We start from the raw sequence: 25997 nt of genomic DNA, 5'->3' as shown, positions 1-25997 counted from the left end.
ACAGAGTTCTGAAAAAAAGGTATCCACCATCACCTATATTTTAATTTATCTTTGTCAGACATCTCTAAACTCTCTTCAGATTTCTGAAACACAGACATCTGTTGCCCATTCTCCAATACATTCCAAAGTTGAGTAAGCCTGTTTTCAGTAACAGGGTCTATTCAAGGTACTATGTTACAGCAAAACTGTTTAAATTAACAGGTGTTTTCTGCAGACAGCAGGCACACAAGTGGGTGACATCATCACACATTGCCAGTGTGACGTTCTGAGCATGTGCAGCCCTTCCTGCATGCAGTGGTCTCGTCAGTTCCACAGCTCAAGCAACTCTCAGGGAGGTGGGAAGGATTGTCACTTTTGTTGATAGATTTGTTACTATGATTCACGGAAACAGTAGACAATCCCATGCCCTATTTATGTTCCCTTCTGTTAAGGGCTGTAAAAATAAGAAATATCATGGACATTGTTTTTCCTATTAAGCAGCTCAATTCGATAAAGAATTCCACCCATTACTGACCAGATCAGTATCTTATAAACATTTCAGAAAATTTTTGAAAACTTTTCTTTTATTTCTAAATTTGTAGCTAGATAATTCTTGCGTACTGCATTATCTCTGTATTCACTCGTAGCATAATCTTTTGTAAACCACATTGAACTAAGGGTTATGCGGTATAGAAATCTGTTATTATGTTATGTTATTGTATACCTGATCAATCTTTCTGTCTATGGAAAACACTTGTTACAGATATTTTCCCATCAGCAAGCAGATATCATAGGGCATACAAACAGTCAACACATGAGCTCAGGGTGCTCATCTTTATAGATAATTTGTCCATTGTCCAGGAGCAAATCCCCTCTACAAAAGAGGATATAAGAACTGTGGACATTACAAAGACAGTTCTCAACTGAATACACTGCCTCTGCCTGAGGACTAGTAAAAAAGAAGAGCAAGATATGAAGTAGAGAGTTGCGCGGGGACAGAAATCCCACCCGTCCCCACCCGTCCCCGCCAAAATCCCACCCATCCCCACCCGTCCCCGTGAGGAATCCCTCCGTCCCCACCCGTCCCCGTGAGGAATCCCTCCGTCCCCACCCGTCCCCGCGAGGAATCCCCTCCGTCCCCACCCGTCCCCGCGAGGAATCCCCTCCGTCCCCACCCGTTCCCGCGAGGAATCCCCTCCGTCACCATCCTTCCCTATAAACTTCAGAAATAGTTATTTTATTTAATTATGCTACTGAATTAAAGGCTCTGGTAGAGACCCATTTACAAATAAGCAAAGAGACTATTAATTTGGAAATATTAATTGGGAAGAATACATACTTTGTAAATGGGTTTCTACCAGAACCTCTAATGTAAATATAAAATATAAATACTCAGCTGATGAGAACCCACAAACTGTCAGCTGAGGACTTCCTTTGCAGTTGGCCTGGGGTCCCTTTTGCCAAGCTTGGCAGGCAGCAGTAGCGTCCCTGAGTCACAGATGCTGGCACCTCAGTGGCTCATGGATGCTGCCAGCGACTGCTGCGCTTGGTGGAGGGGAGTTCTGACCATCTCTAGAGGAGGTCCTCTGCTGGCGGTGCTTGGGGATCCCCACCAGTCACAGCAAGGGCCAACAAGTACTTCAACACTGTAGAAATAAAACCAGAAATGCATTTCCTTTTCTTTTGAACACAAAACAAAGATATCTGCCATATACATTTCCCAAGGCAGATGACTCTATGCAATGTCACCTCGGTAACAAAATACAAAAATAGACAAATACACCCCCTCCCTTTTTACTAAACCACAATAGTAGGTTTTAGCACAGGGAGTTACGCTGAATGCCTCGCGCTGCTCTCAATGCTCATAGGCTCCCTGCGCTAAAAAACAATATTGCGGTTTAGTAAAAGGGAGCCATAGTGCAAAATATAGACAGCAGATATAAATTCTCAAAACAGACACATTTTGATCACTAAATTGAAAATAAAATCATTTTTCCTACCTTTGCTGTTTGGTGATTTCATGAGTCTCTGGTTGCACTTTCTTCTTCTGACTGTGCATCCAATCTTTCTTCCTTTCTTTCAGCCTCCTGTATGTTTCCTCTCCTCCAGACCTCATTCTCTCCCCCAACTTTTTCTTTCTGTCTCCCTGTTCCCCCTTCTTTCTGTCTCTCTGTCTGCCCCCTTTCTTTCTTTCTCCGTGCCCTCCCCCAAGCCACTCGGTTTGCTGCCACCGCCATCGGGGAATAGTCCCCAAGCCACCGCTGTCCCAAGCTTTCCCTGCAGAAGCGTCGCGCTGACCAGCATTCCGCTCCCTGACGTCAATTCTGACGTAGGAGAGGAAGTTCCGGGCCAACAAGGCATTTCTCCTCATTCCATCCAGCCTGAGCCCCATCTCTCCTTGATCCAGCATTTCCCTTCTGTGTCTGTCAGAATTACCATTCCACCTATTTTCCAGCATCACCCTTCTTTGTGTCCATCTCACCTATATCCGTATCTCACCACTTTTTCAGAATCTTCATTTGTCTCTGTCCTTGTCTTTACCCCATATTCACCATTTGCCCTTTCAATGTCTTTATCTCCCCCCCCCCACACACACTTTTTCAGCATTACTTCTATGTCTCTATTTCACCTCCTCTTCATGTCCCCTCTGTATCTCTATCCTTATTCAGAAGGTCCTGCTTACCCTTTCTCTTCTTTGTGTCACTATCTCTATTTTCAGCTTTCCCCCCTTTTCCTTTGTTACTGCACCCTGTAGCCAGAATCTTTCCACCCTCTCTCCACTCCGGCCCAGCCCAGTATGAAATATTTCCTTTTGTTTCTCTCCCCTCTCTCTTCTCCTCCCTCACCCACGAGTCCTGCATCTGGCCCTCTCCCTTCTACCTGCACCTGGCAACACCCCCCTGCTCCGCGGCTCTCTTAAGCAACTCGTCAGTAGCGGTGATCAAGACAAGCTGCCGACATCGAGGCCTTCCCTCTACGAGTCCCACCTTTGTGGAAAAAGGAAGTTGAAACAAGCGGGACTCGCAGAGGGTAGGCCCCGACGCCAGAAGCTGCTGCTGAGTTGCCGAAGAGAGCCGCAGGTAGAAGGAGATAGGAAGGCTGTAGAAGCTCCGGAGCATGACACCGAACCCGGCCAGGATGATTTCTTTTTCAGGCTGCTGCTGCCGCTGCCATCCCCCACCCGAAATGACAAAAAACAGCCTAATGCCCGCGTCGGGAAATAGCCATGCTGAGCAGTGAGCTCAGCACGTACACAGATGAAAGCCTTGCTTGCTGATTGGTCCGGCGGCACGGTGGGGCGGGGCCGCCGGACCAATCAGCAAGCAAGGCTTTCATCTGTGTACGTGCTGAGCTCACTGCTCAACATGGCTATTTCCCGACGCGACGCCAGACTTGTAACTAAGCTGCATGCTTGCATCGCCAGAATTTAGGTAGGTTGTTTTCATCCCCGTGGGAGTCCCGTGGGCAAGGGGGCGTCCCCGTGGGAGTCCCGTGGGTCAGGGGGGCATCCCCGTGGGAGTCCCGTGGGCCAGGGGGCGTCCCCGTGGGAGTCCCGTGGGCCAGGGGGGGAACCCGCGGGATCCCCGCGGGACCCGCGGGATCCCCGCGATCCCCGTTCCCGTGCAGACCTCTAATATGAAGTGAAGAGCAGGTGGGCTGCTTTGTATATAGGGGGAAAATCTATAGCTGGGCACCTGTATTTAGGTGCCCGAGGGCAGGTGGTAGGATCTTATTCTATAACAAACTAGGTTCCATTAAAGAATTCCAGCCTAACCTGGTATCGGCTTGTCTAACACTTAGGCACCATAGAGCTGGAACTCGGAGACATGCACAACTTACAATATGCTGCATGTAAGTGGGAGCCCTGCCTATATCACACACATCTGTATGCTCCCCCCCCCCCCTTTACAAATTCAATGCTATGAAGACAGTCACATATTTACATAATAGCATTCTGGTATATTTGAGTAGAAGTGCACACCAAAGCACATACATGATAGCATTGTAAACATTTACATGTGCAATGGAAGCATACATGTTAGTGCCTAGTTTACAAAATTGCTCTTTTATTGCCTCAGTGAAGAAACTTCAAGAGCTATGGATAGCTACAGCGGCTCAAATCTAATAAGGTTTAACTTTACAGTCTATTTTAACTGAACTGGGTACAGGAATTAAGCCAATTGTCTATGGTCTGCTTAGCTACTGGACTACCACATCTGGTGGGGGTCAAAGTTGATGAACACTTGCATAGATTTTCTGAAAACTTCCCTTCTTTGACAATAGAAAGCAAAAGCCCTTTTATAGTTCAGAGTAGGGATGGATTTCTTGCATGAAAGCTTGCATATTTTAGGATAAAACGTAGGCAGTACTCACATTTGCTGCCATGAAAAGGGGTGTCAGGTCAAAAGTGCGCCAGGACAAAGGCGCGAGCAGACAATTGAGCGCAGCGTGGAGGCGCGCGCCGAAGAAAATTACTGTTTTTAGGGCTCCAACGGGAGGGCGTGGGGGGGAACCCCCCACTTTACTTAATACAGATCGCGCTGCATTGTGGGGGCGTTGTGGGGGGTTTTACTGAAAGCTTTACTTTTTCCCTGTTTTTAGGGAAAATGTTAAGTTTACAGTAAAATGTGGGGGGTTACAACCCCCCAAACCCCCCACAATGCCGGCGCGATTTGTATTAAGTAAACTGGGGGTGCTCCCCAACAAAACCCCCCGTCGGAGCCCCTAAAAACAGTAATTTTCTTCGGCACGCACCTCCATCTTGCGCTCAGTTGTCGGCGCGCACCTTTGTCTTCCGCGTTGTCTATGAACCACGGAAAGGTACAACCACCATTAATAGGAAGACAAATCAGTTCTATTAATTTGTCCTAATACAGTTTGTACATAACCAAAGCACAAAGCCCACCAATTATTCTAGATGACATAAAAACTGTTTTTGAGCTTGCTGCAATCTAATTGAATTTGCACGTGACGAGACATCACAAAGTCCCAAATTTGTGCTTCCATACTACATAGGCAAAAGGAATTCAGCCCTTCCTATTTGTTGACATAGAACATGGCATCTTGCCCAGTGCCCACCTGTTTTAAAACTGCTAGATTTTAAATAAGATGGACAAATACTCATAGGGAGTAAAATAGTGTGTTGAGCATGATTTTTAACGGTATCTACTCTTTCACCTTGTCTCCAAAGAGGGGATCACCACTGCACAGCACATTGGCCAATCTAGTACAGTCAAACCTCGGTTTGCGAGTAACGCGGTTTGCAAGTGTTTTGCAAGACGAGCAAAACATTCTTGCAAATCGTGACTCGCAAACCGAGCATTGACTCAATTTATGAGCATCTCTCTCCTCCCCCGTCCCCCCCCCCCCCCCGAGAACCAGCATCGCCTCACCCCCTTTCCGTGCAAACCAGCATCCACCGCCTGCCCAAACAGAAGCCTTATCCCATCTGGCACTGGCACACAGCCCACAAGACGTGCCAGTGAACGAAGATCCTTCCTCTTGCCTGGGCCTTGAGCATCTGTGGGCTGCGTGCCGGTGCCAGATTTTCCACGGATGCCCTCTTGTTGCCGTGGGGCCTTTGAAAAAGAAGATATCCTCCTCCACCTCTATACGGCCCGTGCGATATTTGAACGTCTCGACCATGTCCCCCCTCTCTCTGCATTCCTCGAGTGAGTATAGCTGCGCCTAAATCCCACCTAACGCTCAGCGGGACTTAGGCGTCCAAAGTAAGTGGTTAATGAGCCATTTAACGGTCTTAACGAGCGATAATTGGCAAATGGATGTCCAAAGGATGTGGATGTCACTTTGTAGGCGCATCCACAATTTTATGGATGCCCAATGAGAAAACTCATGCCTAACAGAATAGGCGTGGGTGTGAATGGGCGTGGTCTGGGCGAGGCTTCAATATAGGCATCCTTCGATTCATTTGCACAACGCTGAGTGACCTAGGGCGTCCATCTCATGTCTACATTTTTTAATGGTATGACCAATATAAGTTTTTGGTTTTGATTGGTTTTAAATATGAACATTGCTTATGCTGCCACTAATTTGATTTTTTTCCTATGGCCGTCTCTGTATTTTCTTTCTTATTTCATTTTTCTCCCACCGCTCCTCTTCCACTTTCCTCCTGCCTATTTGTCTTCCTTCTTCCATTTCCCTCATTCCTTTTAAATTCATTCCTGCAGGGCTTCAAGATCTACTTTTTATATTTATTGGGTTATTTGTTTGTTTTTTTAATTTAGAAAAATAATTTTTACTGGGTTTTACTAAGCAACGTAAGAGCATTTTACCGCAGGCCAGCGAGGTAAATGCTCCGACACTCATAGGAATTCAATAAGCATCAGAGCATACACTGGCCTGCAGGAAAATGCTCTTACGCTGCTTAGTAAAAGGAGCCCTTTGTTTCTTGGTCATTTGGGGGGTCTTTATTTTATTCACTGCAGTTTTTAAAATGTTATCACTTTTTGTTTTTATTATAAATAAAGTGGTACTCTTTTTTTTTTTTTTAATGTTCTGAAAATAAAATGGATTTTTACTAAATGGCATTTTTACTAAAAGGCATTATGCCCAAATGTGCAACTAACAATTACATTGCTTTCACATTATTATTTTTATTATCTTTGCAAGTCCTGAACTCTAATGGAAACATCTAAATGGAACTCGCCCAAAAAAAATCAAATGAAAAAAAAATTCCTGAATATGCTATAAAACAGAGGTTCCCAATACATGTACCCCAGGGGGTACACAGCGTCATTATTTCCCGCCATCCTGATGCATGCTTATACTGCTACCACTGTCATTTCCTGCTCTGAAGCAGTCACCTCCTCCAGCAGCCACTGCTGTCTTTTTGGCTCCCATAACCCCTGGACTAGCAGCAGACAGTTTTTGCCTGACAAACTGCCATCATGTTAACTCTGCAGCTCCCTCAGGCAGCCTCAGAACCTATGCTTGAAACTTGGATATTACTTGTCCATCCAGAATGACACACCTATTGCAGTAGAAATACATTTTTGACTAGTTTTCGGAGGCCAAAACCTCCTTTCTCAGGTCTGGATATAAATAGTGGCCTCCAAAAACTAGTTAAAAATGTAACAAGTTAGCTCAATCACCTTATTTGCCAGAGAGGGCGAGTGCATATGCACACGTGTTTTGGCCCTCCGAATGTTACAAAATATACAATGTGGTCCCCGATAGAAAAAAGGATGGACAAGCCTGTATTAGAGGAATAAAATCACTGAACTTTTCATTAACTTTGTATCTTTTTAGTCACCCTTTGAAAGCAGATAAACAAGTTGAAATACCAAAGTGCTCTCCAAGGCCCTGATCTGGCTATAAGGTGCACTTTTTTTTTTTTTTTTTTTTACTTCCCTGTTCCTTCTGTGTTTACCTTAAGTGTTCCTCACATTTTCTATATCGATTGTATTTCTTCCCTCTTTTCCTATTTGTGTCCATGGACCTAGTATGTAATTGTTGTCAGTCTTGTAGTTTTTATAGGAAAGTATGTTTTAATTGTTATATTTTTTGTTTAAATGTTATTTTAAACCTTGTACAACGCTTTGTAGTTTCGAAAAAGCGTTTAATCAAAAAACTGAATAAACAAATACTTTGATTGTAATATACTCAATGAACGCCAAGTCTTTTTTCTCGTATCTTGATTTGGGTACCTGCCTAAGTCTTATTTTTACCTGCTCCTTATTGTTACTATTGACCAGCCCAGGCTTCTTTTTCTTCTTGATAGGGCTAGCAGAGGTGTCTTGTGGAGAGTGGCCATTTGAAGAATGCTGAGGACTGGGAAGCTTCCTTTTTTGGGCCACACGTTCAACAGAGCCAGCATCTGTAAGGAAAAATACATAATGTAGTACAAAAGTAACACAGACAGATGTAGCCACTTTTCATGTTCCTTCATGTGCTAAAACTAATATAAATCCCTACACAATTTTTTCCCCATTATACTTTGATATTTGTTACAAAAATAATTCAGGAAAATTAACAAATTTCACAATAGATAAATTTAAAATAAAACTTTTACATTATTCCAGTCCATATTATTGGAGCCAGATAGTGGTAATTAAGCTTTTTAAACAAAGTAACTCAAATTATTTGTCGTTAGCAGACAAATTAAAGCCTTTCTCCAAAATGTCACTAATTATCTTCAACCAGCTACACAATTTTTTTAAAACAAAGGCCATCGCTACAGTACTTTCTTTCTCAATACTTAAGGCAGGAGTAATAGAGGGCTGAATGATAATCTGATTTTTGTGAAAAGGAGCACATGGAAATATGTAAAGTTGTACAGATGTCACATCTGCAAAAATAAAGAGACAATTTTGGCAATCGCACAAAATTAAAGCTACCATGTTTAGCCATTTTCAAAATGTCAGAACAACAAAATATGAGCAAGAAAATACAAATAGATTAGACCAGTGGTTCTTAAATCTAGCCTATGGAACCCCCAGCCCATCAGATTTTCAAGATATCCCTAATGAATAAGCAGGAGTTGAGCTTCTAGGCGCAATGGGGTGCTTCTGATGCCTCCTTGTCTGTTGACATATGCTGCCGCTACTGCATTATCCGAGAAGACTGTCTTGCCTTCCAGAGACTTCTCTAGTGCCTGAAACACTAGATGAATGGCTCAGAGTTCCAGGCGATTTATGGACCAAGTCTGCTCGGAGTCCAATGCTCCTAGACTGGGTGTGCATTGCAATGACCCCCAACCATAAAGGCTGGCAGTAGTTGCTAATATCTCCCTGGAGGAGATGCAGATGCTGAGAGCTGAATCAGTTCAGCGAATGGCCACCAGGATGGTCTCAGGACTCAAGGATCTCCCGTATGAGGAAAGGCTGAGTAAATTGCAGCTATACTCACTCGAGGAACTTAGAGAGAGGAGAGACATGATTGAGACGTTCAAATATATCACGGGCCATATCGAGGTGGAAGATGATATCTTTTTTCTTAAAGGACCCATGGCAACAAGAGGACATCCGTTGAAAATTAGGGGCGGGAAATTTCATGGCGACACCAGGAAGTATTTCTTCACCGAAAGGGTGGTTGATCATTAGAATGATCTTCCACTGCAGGTAATTGAGGCCAGCAGCGTGCCAGATTTTAAGAAAAAATGGGATAGGCATGTGGGATCTCTTAGGAAAAGAAGTTAGGGGGGTGGGTCATTAGAGTGGGCAAACTTGATGGGCCGTGGCCCTTTTCTGCCATCATTTTCTATGTTTCTATATCTCTTTAGAGGGAAGCTGTCTTCAGCCATCACTACAGGCTGTTCCTCACATCCAATAATCATGGAAGTGGATGCTAAGCAAGTCAGTCTGAGGAGACCAGTGAGAGAGGGATCTCATGTGTGCTACAGCCCAAGGAACCACTTCTATAGTTGCTGTCATTGACCCCAGGACCTGCAGATAATGCCATGCTGTGGGAGCCGACGTCTGTAGCAGCTCTGACATCTGCTTCTGGAGTATCAGTCTCAAAAACACTTGGCCCAGGGCCGTGTCAAAAGAAGACTCCCAGGTACTCAGGCACTGAGTCAGTTCAAGCTCACTCTTCTTAAAGTTGACAATCCAGCCCAAGTCTTGGAGGAGTGGCACCACTCTTGAAACCAGCAGCTCACCTTCCTCCTTGATCAGAGCTCTAATAAGCCAATTATCCAAATATGGGTGTACCTGAATCCCAGCTTTGCAGAGGTGTGCTGCCACCACTACTATCATCTTGGTAAAGGTGTGAGGTGCCGTGTCCAGGCCAAAGGGAGTGCAGAGAACTTGAAATGCTGCTCCAGCACCTGAAATCCTAAATGCATCGTGAAGATGGGAATGTGAAGAAAAGACAAGAAATCCCCCATGTGTCACTGCTGCTATGACAAACCGAACGGTCTCCATGCGAAAGTGTGGTATCTTTAGTGCCATATTGATCAACTTGAGGTCTAGAATTGGCCACCAATCATCTGAGCCTTTCTGTGGCACAATGAAGTATATGGAGTATTTGCCTGAGCCAGAGTCTGCATCTGGGACTGGCTATATGGTCCAAAGAAACAGTAGCCTTTGAACCATAGCCCGAACTTGAGGGCACTCTCCGTTCAGCCAGTTGGCTGAAGAATCTACAATGCAGTCTGGCAGGGGGGCACAAAACTCGATTTTGTATCCCTTCCAGACTAAGTCCCGGACCCAATATAGTCAGCTTCAATCTGAGACCAGATTGACCAAAAGGCCGACAGCCTGCCCCCTACCTGGAGGTCTTGGCCTCTTTCCTGGTATCATTGTGCTTTCTTAGAGGCTGGGGAGGAGCGAGAGCCTCAGGCTTGCTGCCTGCTGCCTCCCCTGAACTTCTAACGTGGCCCCTGAAAGGAATTTTGCGTCACTTGGCCTCCCACATGACGACAGAATTTTCGAGAGCCTCAAAAAGTAAACTGTCCAAAACCCTGGGTCTGCTGTCTGGTAAGGCCTTGGGGTCCACAACACTGGCCATCAGGTCATCTAAGCCTTTGTCAAAGAGCCCCTGAAAGGAAGCCTGCTTAGCGTAACTTTAGAGGCAGAGTCACCCACCCGTTGACTGATCCAGAGCATTTGTCAGGCAGAGATAGCACTGGCCGAGCCCTTGCTCAAAACTTTGATGATATCATACAGAGTGTGCTATATATTTCACCCCAGAGAGGAGCATTTGGGGATCCTGTGGGTCTGAGGCTCAAGACAGGCAGGTGTGGAAAGCACATGCCACAAAGTAAGACAAAACTGCCACTTTAATATCTAGTGCCAAAGCAACTCCACTTTACAGTCCTAAGTATCTTTTAATATCCTTTAACATCATCCCTCCTTCGTTAGGCAGGGAGGTTTGTTTAGTGACCTGCACCACCGGTGAGTCCACCTTTGGCTGAACAAACAGGTGCTGAAAGTCTGGTACCATCGAATAAAGCTTGGCTCTAGTCTTAGTCACACGCAAGGACCGTTCTGGTAACTCCCAGTGGTCCATGACCAACCTAGTTATGTCCTGTTAGCGAAAGAACGTGGTTGGAGCCACAGAACTTCTCATAACTGAGCACTGGGACTAGGAAGCTGAAGGGACTTCCAGCTTTAATTCTCGCAGTGAAGCTGAAATAATGTCCGAGAGCACAGAGGCTTTGAACAGCTGGTGCACTGAGGAGTCTCCCCCCTGATCCAGGGCCGCCACTGCCTCTTAACTGCAGTTCTCATGCAAAGAAGCAGACTCTGCTAAGGACTTCATCTTGGGACAAAAGTGGCATGGAATCTGACTTTCCACCCTCCCAGTTCATAACAAACTGAACCGCCTGGTCCAAGTCTGTGGCCTCATCTAGTGGAGGCGCATGTTGAGGGGAATTCCCCTGTGCCACCACCACTGGTACACTGCAAACAGATGCTAAGGACCCTCAGCAGTTCAAATAGGCATTCCACATAAGGCTCATAAAATCTGGAGAGAAGCCTTATACTGAGGGTCTTGATGACCCTTGGCAGGGGCCCCCTGCCAGACCTCCTGGGCTCCATGGCATCCAAGTGACTGCTCTTGGCCAAACCACCTTCTAAGGGGCCTGGAAAGGGTCTCTTCCCCTGGAAACACACCTTCTGCTGATCCCCAGTCTTGGAGGACTCCGAGGCCGAGTCCAAGGCTCTCACCCCTCCCCACATGCTACATCACATGCTGGATATGCATGCTCCCGTGTCAGCCATCCAGCACAAACCTGGTACAATATAGGGGTAAGAAGGACTGGAGTACATCCCTGTCAATTTTAAGCAAAGTCCAAGGGCTCTGAGGCAGATGGAGGCTTCAGGAAAAAAAAAAAAGTATGTTTAAAATCCAAAATTGCAGGGAAAAGGAGATTTAGAGGTGGATGACCTAGGCTCTGGCCGTTAAAACCCTTGAAAATTAGATTTGGAGACCCCCACGCCAATTTTCTTCATAGGCTATATAATAGCCTTCCTCACTGTGCCATGCTGTCTGCTTCAGCATTTATTTATTTTATTTAAAAGATTTCTTAACCACCTATAACTAGACGGTTTTACAAAAAAACAATCATATAAAAAAATAAGAAACTTACAGCACATATGATACAAAAAATAACAGCAGTTCCTTCATATCAGACATATTTTATGGCACTCGACAGCGTATCAATACAAAAACATTCACAACCCAGAAAAGACATTTATTGAAATGCATCTATAAACAATGTAGTCTTCCACTGTGGAAGAAGGTCCAACAAAAATAGCTAAAAAAATAAAACCCCAAACAAACATACAAGACTGCACCTCTTCCATTATTCTTAATACACTAGTCTTTAAGCCCGTTACATTAACGGGTGCTAGAATAGATGTGTCTGTCTGTGTTTCTTTATCTCTCTCTCCTTGGCCGCTGTCTGTATCCTTCTGTCTCCCCCTCCCCCCGAGCAAAGCTGTATGCCCCCAGCACCCACCTCCCCCCCAAATGTCTCTCCATGGCCCTCTTCTGTCTTCCCCCCAGAGCAAAGCTGTCTGTCCCCAGCACACCTCCCCCCAAAGCAGCCCCCTTTCCCCATCTCTCCATGGCCCCTTCTGTCTCCCCCCAGCACACCCCTCCCCCCAAAGCAGCCCCCTATCCCTCTCCCTGTCTCTCCATGGCCCCTTCTGTCTTCCCCCCCAGAGCAAAGCTGTTTGCCCCAAGCACACCCCTCCCCCCAAAGCAGCCCCCTTTCCTTCTCCCGCTGACTCTCTCTCTGACCCCCTTTCTCTGTCTGTCTTTCTGTCCCTCTCCCTGCCCCTGTGTCTTTCTTTCTTTCTGTCTCCCTCCCTCCCGCTGTCTGTCTGTCATTTTTCCCCATTTCCCTGTGCAGCAGCATAAGGGGTTAGGGAGTTTCTCAGGCTGGAAAACTGTCCTCTCCTCTCCCTCTCTAATGCTCCTCCTATGCTTTCCTTTTCTGTTCTCTTCCTCCTTCACCATCCCCTCCTCTTTGTCCTCTCTCTCTCTCTCTCTCTCTGCTTCTCTCCTCCTCTCCGATTTTCTTCTTCTACCTTGCCTCTCCTCCACCCTCTGATGCTCGTCTCTCCTGATTCCCCCCTCTGGTGCTGCCCCACCCATGGTTGGCACCCATTGGCTGCTGCGCGCAAGACCTGCCAGCGGCCGGATCCAATGGGAAGCAGCCATCTGTTGGAGGCTGGAGTCAGGAGTCAGCGCCAGGAGCTTTAACGGCTGGTGGCTCCGCATACAAAGAATCCCGCGCCTCTTTGAAAACTGTCACGCCACTGGAGCCGGGAGGCGACGGAGAGGGCAGGGGGTGCTAGCGGCCGGCAGCCTCCGGTGTAGAGCACGGAAGGGTGCGCATGCGCACTTGTCTTGCCTCCCGTGAGGCCAGACCGTAAGCCGCGCATGCGCACTTCCTAGCTACAGCTCACGGAAAACGGACGCACGCATAGGAAGTGCGCATGCGTGGCTTACCATTTTATTATATTAGATGCAGCATTGTGTACAATTCTGGAGACCGAACCTTCAAAAAGATATAACCAAGATGCAAAGGGACTGTGGGGACACATGATAATACAGATTAGGGTATTTGTGACATTTTCAAAAAAATTACTATAGCAGGTTAAATGAAGCCCCTAAAGCAGAGGGTTTGAAAGCACACAATTATCTTGATAATAAATTGCCATCCAAAATTGGCACAAGGGGTGAAAGCCAAGTTGGAGACTCCAATAACAGATGAGATACATTTGTTGATTAAGAAAAGCCCCTTGATGAAAGCGCCGGTATAGAATTTTATAAAATGATGGGAGACAAGATAGCTACAACTCTCTCAAAGACATTTAATATAATGAAACAGGCAGAAGTAATGCCAGAAAAGTTAAATATAGCTAGCATTATGGTTTTGTCAAAGCCAGGGAGGGACCAAACACTGCCAGCTTCTTACCAGCATATCTTTGATGAATGATGAAGTTAACTCTTGGCCAAAATATCAGCGACTAGATTAGCTAAACTTCTGCCCCGACTCATAAATGAAGCGCAAGAAGGCTACAAGGCTGGTTTGTGGCGAAGAATGTGAAGAAAATTCTATCGTCACTGGAACAGAGAACTAGACATTAAAATTAGATCATTTTTTATTAGCTTTGATGCCTAAAAGGTGTTCAATAGGGTCAGGTGGGATTTCATGTCCGCCACACTAAAGGGATATAGATCTGAAGGGTTTTTGGAGTCAGCCCTAAGGTCCTCATACGCTTCAGCTAGAGCAAAGGTATTAGCCAATGGTCAAGAATCAGAGCTGTTTCCCATCTGTAGCGGGATCAGACAGGTTGCCCGCTGTTGTCTGTATTAACTCTGGACCCATTTATTCGGAATGTGTATGCAATGTCATCAATAACGGGCATTAAAGTGGAGTCATTTATCTTCATAGTGGGAAGAGGAGTCATTTAAATACTTGGGCATACAACTTGCCATGCAGATGTTCACACTGTACCAACTGAGAAACTAGCCAGCTATTAGAGTGATGAAGATTCTTCCATATCTCCTGACAGCCTGCCTCCCTCCCACACTGAAGCTTGCATGCCTTCCTCCCTGCCACGCTGATTCCTCCTCCCTGGTCCGCCACTCACCCAACTGCAGCCGCAACTCCACAAAGCCTTCCTTCCTCCCTGCCATGCTGATTCTTCCTCCTTGGTCAATCAACGGACACTGCTGCAGAACGACCCCTCCGAGCTCTACCACCCCTCCCTTCCCTGGAACTAGACTTTTTAGCAGGAGCCATAAGGTGCACCAAAACAAAACCCTTTCACCAAACCCTGGTAAACCCCAACCTAACAACACCCCACTACCCCAAATAACCAGAGCCTCACCTCCCAGGCCATACCCGCACCAAACTACACACACATACCCCTGAACTTGCCACAGGAACGATCCTCAAGGCCCCACCCCAGGAACTGCAGCACTGCCCACCTCTCAGGAGCCCGAAGATCCCTCCACAGAAGATCAAAAGCTGACTCCTCTTACTAAAATGAGGCTCCTGCACTCCTGGACCGCAGAGCACACCCAACGCCGCTGCTGTGCTGACTCCTGCTGCCGACTCCTGTGCGCAACTCCAAGAAGGGCCGGCGGCTTACAATCAGGCCCACAAGCTTTCCTCAGACATCAATTCTGACGTCAAAGATAAGGTCTGGGCCAGTGATTGGCTGGCCAGGACCTTCTCTCCAACGGGAACTTACATCGGGGCAAGACTTGTGGGACCGATTGCACACCGTCGGCCCTTCTCTTCCTTTCCTGCAGCAGCGAGCAAGTAAGAGGGCGGTGAGAGGATGGCAGGGTGGTAACGAGCAACAGCAGAACGCCGGGGGGGGGGAGCGAGGAGGCATATTCGGGTGGAAAAAGTGCTTCTTATGGAGCAAAAAATACGATACTTTCCAACATTTGCTGCTCCCTGCATCCACTCTATTATATGGAGCTGGGCAGCCCTGTGATACAATGCAAAATGTGGAACTCCTATACCACCCCAATGTCTGGGCTGATACAGGACTGACCTATCTACCCGAGGGTTTTTCTTTCCTCCCCAAATATACAAAAAAAAAAATAAAAAATCTTCCTATTCAGTAAATTTTTAAAAAAAATAAACCCACAAAAAAAACAGTTTTGGAATGTCCATGGGCAGAGCCATAAAAAGGTACAAAGGCAGAATCACCATTTTTACAGCCTTCTCCCATCTATCCAATTCCCCCATCACCGCCTTAAGCTTGCAAGGGAAATTATATGCATATAGCTCTTTAACTGATCCAATCATATAAATACCAAGATAGCAAATGGATTTATCTGCCCATTGAAATGGAAAACCATACTTCTCTGTACCTCAGAGTCCGGAAAATTAATGTTTAAAAGTTTAGATTTACTGAAATTGATCCAAAATTCTGACACTAAGCCAAAGACATCTAAGAGAGTAGATAAACTGGAAAGAGACTGTTGAGGGTTACTCAGTGTCAATAAATATCGTCAGCAAGCAATAAGATATTATGATGTTCAATAGGGCCCAAGTCTCTGATGCCCGTAGTCCCAGGTCAGGAACAAATGAGATGTGCCAAAGGCTCAATCAAGGGAGCAAATAAAAGGAGAGAAAGGGGACAGTATACAAAAGAGACCTTAGACCCTTCCATCTCTCTTTCGACCGGTACTTAAGTGTCACATTATCTGGTCTGACCATTTCACTTACTATTTCAATCTAATCTGGACTCAACTAAAACCTAAGACACACCCACGGACAAGAGGCCATATCAACCCATATTGGTCACAATATGAACTACAAGCGAAGATAGAAGAAGGAGTTAATTTCTACAATCACTGGATGAAAACTAGCACATCCATTTTAGATAAAATTGCCCCTAAACGAAATAGTAAAAGCTGCTCAAATAAATACAACAAATAGTTCGACATCGAACTCCTAACAATGAAACAATCAGTAAGACGATTAAGAAAGAATCTGGAAAAAACGGGAAAGCTGTCAGACCGGGACAACTGGAGATCCAACATAAAACTCTACAAACAACAGATAAAAGAAAAACGAAAAACATTTTACTCATCCAAAATCAACTCAGCCAACACGAGCTCAAAAGGAACTAATACTAAAGAACTGTTCAACATAGTGACAAATTTATTTGACACCACACGCTACACCCAACCCATGCATAACATCAAATTACCCTCAGCAAATGATCTAGCACAACATTTCGATTCAAAAACTAAAAACCTAAGAAATAACTACTCAATAATTGCCGAATATGAACATCTATCAACTGATATATAAAGAAATGAAATACCATCGGACATGATTTGGAGTTCCTTCCACAATTTAGAATGTAATAACTACATCAAGTTATATAACAAATACTCTAAATCATACTGTGCCCTGGGGACTCAAGTCCCCCAGAAATTATGAAAGCAGCTCCATTAGACTTTAAACTATCCCTATTGAACTACCTAACCGATAACCTAAACAATGGAAAATTCCTCACTAATAATGGTCATATTATAATAACCCCAATTCCAAAAAATCGTAAAGAATCATCAACATCAATAACCAACTATAGACAAGTAGCATCCATTCCATTTATTGTAAAAATCATGGAAGGAGTGGTACACGCCCAACTGATGGAATATCTCTCTCTTGCATGAAAGTCAATCTGGTTTTAGGCCTCTGTTTAGCACTGAGACAGTAATTGCGGCTATCCTGGACAATTTGCGCTACTTGTTTTGTAAGGGCCTCAACGCCCTGATCATGCAATTTGACATGAGCTCTGCCTTCGACTTGGTGGACCATGAGAAACTATTACAATGCTAAGATGCAATTGGAATCAGAGGAGAGGAATTAAACTGGTTTCGAGGTTTCCTTATATCACGTCCGTTTTAATTATAATCTCTCTGATACATGGAGCAATCCATCTGGCGTGCCACTGCTCTTCAATGTTTACATGTCCTCATTGGGTGCGCAACTGTTCCAGCTGGGGATAAAACTATTTAGCTACACTGATGACTTCACGATAATTATCCCATTTATTATCTCCGTCTCAGAAGTCACCCCCGTCTCAGAAGTACTAAATCGGATGGAGCAATGGATGACTGAATTCAGACTAAAGCTAAATTCAGAGAAAACAAAATTCTTTATAGCATCGCCACGTCCCTTGACACTAAAGCATCATTGTGCATCGATAACCTTAGTTATCCCATTCAACCAACCATGAAGATATTGGGAGTAACACTGGACCAGAGCCTGACCATGAAAGACCAGGTAGACTCCCTGATTAGAAAGATCTTTCTCACCCTCTGGAAGCTTCGGTAATCAGAGCTTACTTCGATGTCTCATCATTTAGAATTCTGGTACAATCCCTCATACTAAGTCAACTCAATTATTGTAACATCGCCTACATGGCACTCTCCTAGAAGAACATGCGGCGATTACAACTGGTACAAAACGCAGTAGTTAGGTTACTTTGAGGACTGAAGAAGTTTGATCACGTGACACCATCCTATCAACTTCTGCACTGGCTGTCGATGGAGGCACGTGTGAAATTCAAGTTTGTTTGTTTTTGTTTCAAGGCACTTTACGGCTTAGCCCCTAAATATATAACAGACCTTTTCTCCTTCACAAGCAACAGATTCAGGAGAACCTCACATCTGAACTTTGTTTCTCCACCGGTTAGAGGTTGTAAATTTAAAAGTCATCACCAACATCTATTCTCACATCAAGCAGCATTATGGGGTAAAGACCTAGAACAACTGCTCGTGCCTACCACTTATAGGGAATTCAGGAAACGCCTAAAAACACATCTGTTCCTGAAGTACTTAGGTATCTGACCTACACAATCTTAGTCCTCAACAAATGATCTTTAGAACTGTTATTCACTAAACTCTGAACTTTGTTTATTCCACTCGATCTGTAATACCTTTTAATCATTGTAAACCGCATAGAACTTCACGGTCCTGTGGTATATAAACTGTTATTATTATTATTATACTGACCATTAATCTATAACGATGCTAAAGGTTATAAAGCTCAAAAGGTTTAGTATACTGACCATTAATCTGTAACGATGTTAAAGGATGTATATAAAGAGGCTGAATCCAAAGCAGAAAAGGCCCTGAAATGCACTAAAGGGGATATGCCGCGTGCATGCTCTCTATAAGGTGTAACGCACACCTAATATCAGTGATAGTTCTGCCCACAATGCAGGATGCAAAACAGCTGGCAATATTTTTTTGAAGTCTAGCTGTCAAAATCTTAGTATAAATCTTATAGTCAATACCCAGTAGAGAAATAGGCTGAAAAGAGCTACAGAATTTAGGGTCCTTCCCTGGCTTAGGCAAAAGAATAACCGCTGCCTGTCGCCAAGATCATGGTAATTCAGATTGCTCCTCATTGCCCTGACCAAAAGAGAAACCAGCCACTTACTGAAACTTTTATAAAAATGACCTGTATACCCATCCATCCCAGGTGCTTTAGCATTAGGTAAATCTTTAATAGCTCACACTACCTCCTGTGCTATAATAGGTTGAAAAAGCATATTGTTCTCCAATGGAGTAAAAACGGAAGTTGAAATTATTTCCACTTTTCTTTCAGCTTTACATCTGTAAGAGGAGATTTGGGGGTATAAAGCTGCTGATAATACGATAGGAACTCCTGCTGAATAAAAGTAGTATCAGTATGTAAACTACCATGTATCAACTAAAGTGGAGACAAAATTCCGTTCACATATCAGACCTCCAAGACAACAGGAAGAAAAAGACAAGGAATTGATTGAAGACATAGAGAACATCACTTTGCGTGGTGACACAGTACTGTTAGGGGACTTCAATATGCCAGATGCAGATTGGAACACACTCTCCGCGACCACGAGTGGTAGCAGAAGAATATTAACCTCCATTAAGGGTGCACAACTCAAACAAATGGTATTAGAGCCCACAAGGGAACAGACAATACTGGACCTGGTACTCACCAATGGAGACAGTGTCTCAGAGGTATCAGTAGGAGACAAGTTGGCCTCCAGTGACCACAACATGGTATGGCTCAACCTCAGGAAAGGCTTCTCTAAATCAAACACAGCGACGAGGGTCCTCAACTTTAGGGGTGCAGACTTCGACCAGATGAGAGACTTTGTCCATCTAGAGCTGCAAAACCATGCAAAAACTGACAATCTGGAAACTATGTGGTCAAATCTGAAATCCATCCTGAACGAAGCAACTAACCGCTACATTAATACAGTAAGCAAACGCCGGAGAAACAAAAGACCACAATGGTTCAGCAAGGAAATTTCGGACCTCATTAAAAAGAAAAAAGAAGCATTTATCACCTACAAACATCTTGGGAAGAGGGAGGCAAAGGAAGACTATCTGGTCAGATCGAAAGCTGTCAAAAAGGCAGTCAGGGAGGCCAAACTACGAACAGAAGAAGATTTAGCACGGAACATTAAAAAAGGGGATAAATCCTTCTTCAGGTACATTAGCGTCAGGAAGAGAAACAAAGATGGGATAGAACGCCTTAGGCAACCAGACGGAAACTACGCAGAATCTGATTCTACCAAGGCAGAACTACTAAACAAATACTTTTGCTCAGTATTCACCTGTGAAGCACCGGGAGCTGGTCCACAACTACAGACAAGAGACAGCCAAAAAGACCTGTTTCAAGATTTTGAGTTTACACCCAGTTGTGTCTACTACGAACTTTCAAGACTCAAAGTAGACAAAGCCATGGGACCAGACAATCTACACCCCAGGGTGCTCAGAGAGCTGTGTGAAGTTCTGGCTGAACCACTATCTGTGCTCTTCAATCTTTCCATGCGCATGAGAAGAGTACCCCTGGACTGGAAAACAGCTAACGTAATTCCACTCCACAAAAAGGGCTGCAGAACAGAAACAGAAAATTACAGACCGGTGAGTCTCACATCCATAGTGTGCAAACTCATGGAAACACTGATCAAACAGAAACGCAACCAAATACTAGACGAAGAAAATCTACGTAATCCACACCAACACGGATTTACCAGGGGAAGGTCCTGCCAATCTAATCTGATTGACTTCTTTGACTGGGTGACTAGTCATCTGGATGCCGGGGAGTCCCTGGACGTGATTTATTTGGACTTCAGCAAAGCTTTTGATAGCATCCCACACCGCAGGCTGTTGAACAAACTAAAATCTATGGGACTAGGGGATACACTCACTACATGGGTTAGGGACTGGCTAAGCGGTAGGCTTCAAAGGGTGATGGTAAACGGTACCCCCCTCCAAAACGTCAGCAGTGATGAGTGGAGTACCACAGGGCTCCGTCTTAGGGCCGATTCTATTCAACTTATTCATAGGAGATATGACCCAAGGGCTTAGAGGAAAAGTATCACTGTTTGCCGACGACGCCAAACTATGCAACATAGTAGGGAAAAGCAGTGTGCCTGACATTATGACGCAGGACCTACGGCAGCTGGAACAGTGGTCGTCAACTTGGCAGCTAAGCTTCAATGCTAAAAAATGTAAAGTGATGCACTTAGGTAAAAAAAATCTACACAGAACTTACACACTAAATGGTGAAACCTTGTCCAGGACCACGGCAGAACGTGATTTAGGTGGAGAAGGCTTCGTCCAAGGCAAGACAAATGATGGGCTGCATCCGTAGGGGTTTTGTCAGCAGAAAACCTGAAGTCATAATGCCGCTGTACAGATCCATGGTGAGACCTCATCTGGAGTATTGTGTTCAATTCTGGAGACCGCACTACCGGAAAGATGTGTTGAGAATTGAGTCGGTTCAGCGAATGGCTACCAGGATGGTCTTGGGGCTCAGGGAACTCACGTACGAAGAAAGGCTAAAAAAACTGCGGATGTACTCGCTGGAAGAACGAAGAGAGAGGGGAGACATGATTGAGACCTTTAAGTATATTACGGGACGTATAGAGGTCAAAGATGATATCTTCTGTCTTACAGGGCCCTCGGTTACAAGAGGGCACTCGCTGAAAGTCAGGGGAGGGAAATTTCATGGTGATGCCAGGAAGTACTTCTTCACCGAAAGAGTAGTCGATCATTGGAACGAGCTACCTCAGCAGGTGATTGAGGCCAACAACGTGTCAGATTTTAAGAGAAAATGGGATATTCACGTGGGATCTCTAGGGGAATAAAAGTCAGGGAGTGGGTCATTGGTATGGGCAGACTTGATGGGCTGAGGCCCTTTTCTGCCGTCAATTTCTATTTTTCTATGTTTCTAAGCTGATTTTCTTTTTCACGCCTTTCTTTGCTAACATAGGCCTGCAAGGCAATAAAATTATCCTGCGTCACTACCTTCAATGTCTCATACAGAACAAAAGGAGAGGTCTCAGGTGTGTCACTATGCTGCAAAAAATCACACAAATTAAGACTCCAACTGAGCTACGGTAAATGTGAGGGTTCCGCCAAAAGAGTTAAGATGCCAACTTCTAAGACCTCAAACCCAAAGCTCATAGGATAAAACTAAAAAAAAGGGAGAGACAATCCGACCACGCGTTAGCTTGAATAGAAACCTTCAACACCTGCCCCATAAATGCCAGACAACTTAGCCAGAGATTAATTCTAGAAAAAGTATTTTGTTTAGAAGAATGATAAGTGAAGTCTTTAAGATCTGGATGCAACACATGCTACAGAATGACCAATCCCTACTGATTCAAAACAACTATGCAACTTAATCCGATCAGCCTGTCCATTAGTTACCGCCTGGGCACATGCACACACACTATTAGCATACTAGATAAATTCTCTACCAAAACTTGTGATATCTGCACACAAAAAAAAAAAAATCACCCTGAGCTGAACTGGGCACATAAATGTCCAAGAAAGTATAAGCACGATAATATAGTTAAAGCTGGAGCAAAAAGTAATAGCCTTCCTCATCACCCACCTTACAATGGATCTGCCAGGGCAGAGTTTTATATAACATAATAATATACATCCCCTTGGTCTTCGCATGGACTCTATTAGAGGCCAGCAAATAACACCTATTTTAAAGCAAAATCAGCAGTATATGTTGCCCACTAAGTTTCTTAAAGATCCATTTTCAACATATTTTAAAAAGTATCCTAACCGTATTTTTCCGACAAAGAACTTTTCAACATGCATTCTTGAACGCCCTGCATGCCTTTCCCTACAATTCCCAGGTCCAGTCATCACTATCATGACCCAAAAGGTCTTAAATGTGTTATTTTTATAGTAATTAAGTCACCAATATCCATCAAAAGGCATTGGTTTCAACATAACCACAATTTGTCAAACAAAGCCCTTCAACAGAGGCTTTGTGCTGTCATGAAACTTTCATATGGGCACTCCCTCTTATCCCCCATATGTTTTCCCTTTCTCCACACCCCTTCCTCAAGCAGCCTAATTCATGGTTCTCAAACCAGTCCTCAGGACACGACCAGTTTGTCGTGCTTTCAAGATATTTATGAGAATTATCTACCTACAAACTGGAGGTGGTACATGAAGATCTCTTTCAAGTGAATTCAGTGTAAAAAAGGACCTGAGCACTGAATTCAGAACCAATATAATCAAATATTGATGTTTCAGGCTGATCAGGGGAAAAGGCTTAAGAAATCTGACATTACCACCTAGCTGTTCATACATGCCCTAACTTTGAAGGAAGGTATATTTTTAAGCCCCTCCTTAAATACTTCTGGCTCTAGACATTCACTCCTAAAAGATGCAAACCAATATAAATGAAAATGCTCATTCACAGTAAATAAATAACATTGTCAATATAAACAAAAAGCTATCAAGGAGCAATTAGCTTCACAGGTAAAATTAGGTTGTTGACAGTTACATCAAAAATTATGCTAATTGTTAATTTTGATTCTGTATTATGAAGGTCTGCACATAAGTCCCTTGTCTTATATGAAATACAGTTAAAATATATAACTGCTAAGTAAACTAAACTAAAGCTTAACTTTGTCTACCGAGTCATCATTCCGGGAAGGCTCGACTCGGTTTACAGCAATTAAATAAACAGGGAATGATTTACAAATGATAAATAGAAGATAATGTACTCCAGGGGTGTCCAATGTCGGTCCTCGAGGGCCGCAATCCAGTCGGGTTTTCAGGATTTCCCCAATGAATATGCAGGAGATCTATTTGCATGCACTGCTTTCAATGCATATTCATTGGGGAAATCCTGAAAACCCGACTGGATTGTGGCCCTCGAGGACCGACATTGGACACCCCTGATGTACTCGAATATAAGCCCAGATTTGGGGGTGAAAAAATTGGCCCAAAAATGGGGGCCTCAGCTTATATTCGGACCAGCGCCCATCTGCCCCTCCTGGACTTGTTGCAAGCCTCTGCCATGCAGCCAGGCTCTGCATCCTGTCCCCCCTCCCTGCTCTGTCCATTGTACCTCCTCTCTGCCGATATCCTGCATGTCACCACGTCTTCTGTATGAACCGCGTACCTGGAATCCCTGGTGGTTCAGAGGTGTAGCAGGCAGGAGTGAGCTTTCCACACCCCTGCCCCTCTGCCCAGTTGGTCGCTGTCGTGAGCCCCGGCGGTTGAGCTGTACGCTGCTGCCCGGCGCTGAGCAGTTTCCTGTATGGCTGCCCATTCAGGAAGCTGCTCAGCACTGGGCAGCAGAGTACAGCTGAACTGCCAGAACTCACGGCAGCAACCAGCTCAGCAGCAAGGCAGGAGCGTGGAAAGCTCACTCCTGTCCGCTACACCTTTAAAAGCACCAGGGATTCCAGGTACGCAGGTCATATAGAACAGTGGTTCCCAACCCTGTCCTGGAGGAACACCAGGCCAATTGGGTTTTCAGGCTAGCCCTAATGAATATGCATGAAGCAAATTTGCATGCCTATCACTTCCATCATATGCAAATCTCTCTCATGCATATTCATTAGGGCTAGCCTGAAAACCCGATTGGCCTGGTGTTCCTCCAGGACAGGGTTGGGAATCACTGATATAGAAGACGTGGTGACATGCAGGATATCGGCAGACAGCAGTTAAAAACATAGAAACATAGAAAAAAGCAGCAGAAAAGGGCTATAGCCCACCAAGTCTGCCCATTCCAAGTATCTCCTCCCCTGAATTTACTCCCTTAAAGATCCCACGTGAGTATCCCATTTTCTCTTAAAATCCGTCACGCTGCTGGCCTTTATCACCTGGAGTGGGAGTCTGTTCCAATGATCCACTACTCTTTTGGTGAAGAAGTACTTCCTGGAGTCACCATGAAACAGGGCAGGGAGGGAGGACAGGGTGCAGAGCCAGGGAGGGAAGGGGGCTGGGTGCAATGCCTGGCAGGGCAGAGCATTTGAATATTAAGCCCCCCCTCCCCTTGTCCTATATTCAAGTCAACCATTTTTCCTCCTTTTAGGGGAAGGAAAATGGGGTCTCAGCTTATATTCAAGTATATACAGTACTTTAGAAGAAGTTGCTTGCAGGCAAAGGGTGCAGTTAAATCAATAATAACACAAAGTACTACAATGTTTAATTTGCAGAGTGCATTAAAATAATGCAGCAAAATAATAAATAATAATAATTCAGCATTATTCTTTAAGCAACCACATCACAGGGAGAACATGTTTACAAAATATTACCCTTAAAAATACCAGTTCAAGATGATAAATACAAAAACAGTTAACATTTCAATCAATAAATCTTCCAGTACTGATAAACGGTATTTGGAGTTAGTTCATGCCTTTCTCAGTAATTCAAGAAGAGTTAACCTTTAAATACAATAAATATTCCTCTTCCCTGGAAGGATCACAATCCAAGTTTATACCTGAGGCGACAGAGCAGTGGTCTTCCCTAATTTTTAAGTGAGGGCCATTTTGGGTCCAAAAGGGCTGACAGAGAGCTGACAAATATCTTCCTATATGGCACCAATAACACTTCACATTCATTCCTATCTGAACACCTGGACTCAGTCACACATGCAGAACACAGATAAATGCTATGCAAATACAGGACCACAAACTAACTGCCTCTTTTACAAAGCCGTGCTAGCGGATGCCGCATGGCAACAGCCCCGAAGCCCTTTAAATCTCTATGGGCTTCGGGGCCGTTAGCACAGGGCAGCCGCTAGCGCAGCTTTGTAAAAAAAGGCTGTAAAAGTCCTAACAAACACAAACAAAACTTTAATATGCCAGACTCTGCATGCAGTAATAATAACAACTTTATTCTTTTATACCCCCATAACCAAAAGTTCTAGACAGTTTACACTAAAAAGAGCTGGACAATCAGCGAAATACAATAATACAGTAAAAAATACAAATATTTGTAAAATAGAATTTCAATAATAAAACTCACTAAGTAATAAACTTATCAAACAAAGTGGTCTTAATTAATTTCCGAAAACTGCAATAGGATAACATAGCTTGCTGAATGCATTTACCTAACCAAGACAGAGAAACAGAAACAAATGCATTTCTTCCAGAACAATGCAAAATATAGACAGCAGATGTAAATGCTGAAAACCAACACATTTCGATCACTAAATTGAAAATAAAATCACTTTTCCTAACTTTGTTGTCTGGCGATTTTATTTTTCTATTCATCTTTTCCCCGTCTCTGGT

The 25997-nt window shown here is 44.3% G+C and overlaps 1 protein-coding gene across 7 annotated transcripts in view; it reads right to left on the bottom strand.

Moving 5' to 3' along the window:
- ZMYND8 (zinc finger MYND-type containing 8) overlaps window positions 1–25997 on the bottom strand; it is a 191582-nt gene that overhangs the window by 117578 nt on the left and 48007 nt on the right. For all 7 annotated transcript variants that reach the window (XM_033963697.1, XM_033963695.1, XM_033963693.1 and 4 more), the window contains one exon: window positions 7668–7816. In XM_033963697.1, coding sequence (XP_033819588.1) covers window positions 7668–7816 — 149 coding nt within the window. The remainder of the gene's footprint in view (window positions 1–7667; window positions 7817–25997) is intronic.

Source organism: Geotrypetes seraphini, chromosome 11 (genome assembly GCF_902459505.1).
Source record: "Geotrypetes seraphini chromosome 11, aGeoSer1.1, whole genome shotgun sequence".
NCBI classification, from domain to species: domain Eukaryota; kingdom Metazoa; phylum Chordata; class Amphibia; order Gymnophiona; family Dermophiidae; genus Geotrypetes; species Geotrypetes seraphini.
This window is presented reverse-complemented; position numbering and strand designations above follow the sequence as displayed.